This window comes from Ursus maritimus, unplaced genomic scaffold (genome assembly GCF_017311325.1).
Source record: "Ursus maritimus isolate PB19 unplaced genomic scaffold, ASM1731132v1 scaffold_19, whole genome shotgun sequence".
Classification (NCBI taxonomy): Eukaryota; Metazoa; Chordata; class Mammalia; order Carnivora; family Ursidae; genus Ursus; species Ursus maritimus.
In genome coordinates this window covers 1,101,409-1,103,573 of record NW_024424341.1, presented here as the reverse complement: position 1 = coordinate 1,103,573, position 2,165 = coordinate 1,101,409, and the positions used below count along the sequence as shown (strand labels likewise).

At 66.9% G+C, this 2,165-nt stretch overlaps 2 protein-coding genes across 6 annotated transcripts in view; one reads left to right on the top strand and one right to left on the bottom strand.

The window, feature by feature from the left end:
* Positions 1 to 2,165, top strand: part of CTU2 (cytosolic thiouridylase subunit 2) — a 9,834-nt gene that overhangs the window by 652 nt on the left and 7,017 nt on the right. Inside the window, exon 1 of one of the 5 annotated variants that reach the window (XM_040633181.1) lies at positions 1,541 to 1,708. The exons of 3 other annotated variants lie outside the window; for them this stretch is intronic. In XM_040633181.1, coding sequence (XP_040489115.1) covers positions 1,644 to 1,708 — 65 coding nt within the window. In that variant the 5' untranslated portion in view covers positions 1,541 to 1,643. Of the gene's footprint in view, positions 1 to 1,540; positions 1,709 to 2,165 lie in introns of those variants that run through there. One more of the 5 variants, XM_040633183.1, reaches the window with a different exon arrangement.
* LOC121103395 (E3 ubiquitin-protein ligase RNF166-like) lies at positions 388 to 1,463 on the bottom strand. The gene is made up of 2 exons (XM_040633190.1): positions 1,213 to 1,463; positions 388 to 511 (listed from the first exon to the last, which is right to left on the bottom strand). Exons 1-2 carry the CDS (start codon positions 1,365 to 1,367, stop codon positions 403 to 405), a joined length of 264 nt encoding a protein of 87 aa, XP_040489124.1. The 5' UTR covers positions 1,368 to 1,463; the 3' UTR covers positions 388 to 402.

The window sequence follows — 2,165 nt, the reverse complement described above, 5'->3', positions numbered from 1 at the left end:
AAAACACCCAGCAGCGCGTGCTTCCACGAACGGAGTCCCGTTCAGAGGCTGCCCCTGACAAGACGTCCCCAGCAGTGTGACAAAGTGAGACACAGGGCCCTTCCTGACAAGGTGGCTGTGCTCTCCTGGTGTGCTGCCTGACACGGAGGAGGAGGGAAGTGAAGGCTTTCTGGATGCCGACACTGTCCCCAGGTGATGAGCGGGCACACAGCTGCCCAGCTCCCCCTTTCTATCAGGAGCCTCCCAAGTCAGCTGCCCTTGTTTGCAAAATGTTCTAGGGGCACCTACCTGCCTGGATGCACCTATGTCCAACCCCTGGGCGCAAAAGCCCCACCGCCTCAGTGGCCCTGCTTGCTGGCAACCGAGCCTTCCCGACCCCGCTTCCTACCCTGCTGATTTCCGTCAAGCGCTGTATTGTCCAGCCAGGAGCCAGTCGGAGGAGAGTAGACACTCTGCTCTCGGCTCCCTTCCAACCAGGCTGGCAGCTCCCAGACTTGAGTGCAGCTCTCGGCTGGGAGGAGAGCCACAGTCTCAGGTTTCTGTTGCTGAAACACCCCTGCAGGACCCCCCTGGAGGCTCTGGTGCAGCTGGAAACCCTAGCAGGGTGCTTGGTGTCTGGTCCCGAAGGCCAGCCCGCCTAGTTCCTCAATGACGGATATGACCCAAGATCTCCATCAAAAACCAAAGAAAACGGTACCAGACTGTAAACAAGCCTCTCTCCTAACTTAAGGGAACACCTCTCCTCTGCGGTCAAGACAGGCAGAGAGCGGGTCCGAAAAAGAGTCGATAGCAAGAGCCACAAGGCATTTATTTACAAATGCCCACCCCGGTCTCCAGGGGACTGAATCGAAGGGGACTGGCGCAGAGGTCGCCTGCTGCCCTCTGAATACGCGGGTAGGCCCGCTGAAGCCGTCAGCGGACCCCAGGGAACCCGGGACCAGGCAGGGCTGCAGGTCGCCCGGTGCGCCGACGGGGTGCTAGGCTCGCCCGGGACTGGCGGGCAGGAGGCTGGGCTGAGGCGGAGGAACGCGCCCAGAGGACAGGGACGGCGCTGCGCAGGGAGCCCCGCGCCCCCCGCCCGAGTCCTCCGCGCGCCTGGTTCCGGGGCTGCGCCGGGCGGCCGCGGGCCTCGGGCCCCTTCCGGGGCGAGCGCGGACCCCTCCCCACAGCGGCGTGCCAACCCCGCGGCGTCCCGGAGGCCGGCGCACTCACGTGTGGCCGCAGCTGCCGATGGCCACAGGCCGGTGGTACACCTCCAGGCAGATCGGGCAGCTGTACTGCGCCTCCAGGCCGCTGTCGCCGCCCGCCGACCCGCCCGGCGGCTGCCGTTGCTGAGCCGAAGCCACCAGGCTGCGGAACATCGCCATCCCCGGGACGGGCCTGCCACCGCCGCCGCCGCTGTCCCTGTTCCGGCCCGGCCGGGCCAGGTCCGCGCGTCACCGCCGCGACGGCGCGGCGCTAACGTCATTAGGGAGCGCCCCGCCCCCGCCCCGTTTGTCACGGTCGCGGCGCCGCGGCGCTGACATCATTAGCGCGCGCTCCGCCCCCAGCCCGCTGGTCATAGCCCTGCTGGCGTCCCGCTGACGTTATTAGGGCGCGTCTCCCCGCCGCCGCCGCTTACTACGGTACGACCCAGCGCAGCCATGTGCCAGGTTGGCGAGGACTACGGGGACGCAGCGCCCGAGGGTCCGCCGCCACCGCGGCCTGGGTAAGAGCTGGGCGTCCGCACCCTCCCCTCTCCTTCCCGGCGCTCCGGGCGGGCGGCAGAGTCCTGCCCCGAGAGCCCGGCCCGAGCCTTGCCGTCAGCCCCTGGCGCCGCGCGTGGAGGCCAGCCGACCGCCGAAGCTGGCGCCTAGAAGCCCCGGGGTCCCGGTGTGGGCAGCACCCTGCTCCGCAGCACCCGGTGCGCTTGTCATTCTTGTAGCCTGTGTCCTCAGTTGAGGAGGAAGTCGGCCTGCCTGTCGCTTCCTCCCTCTGTTTGCATCTCTCTCCTCCCATCCACCCGCAGCAGGTTGTCTCTCCAGGCATGCCAGCCGTTGAGAGACAGAGGTGGCCTCCGTGGTTTTCTCAGCTGGCAGACTAACCCCCTCCCCCCACGGCTCTTGTATTTGTTCATATTGGTGGTCTGGATGAGTATGTGCAGCTGCCCGCATCAGCTTCTCATA

What these genes read in the sequence shown, in the direction of transcription:
- LOC121103395 (XM_040633190.1), bottom strand. Translation starts at nt 1,367, where the DNA reads ATGGCGATGTTCCGCAGCCTGGTGGCTTCGGCTCAGCAACGGCAGCCG. An exon ending in ATCGGCAGCTGCGGCCACAC is followed by an intron (nt 512 to 1,212) that starts GTGAGTGCGCCG and finishes CTCTCCTCCCAG; the next exon opens with CCGAGAGCTGCACTCAAGTC.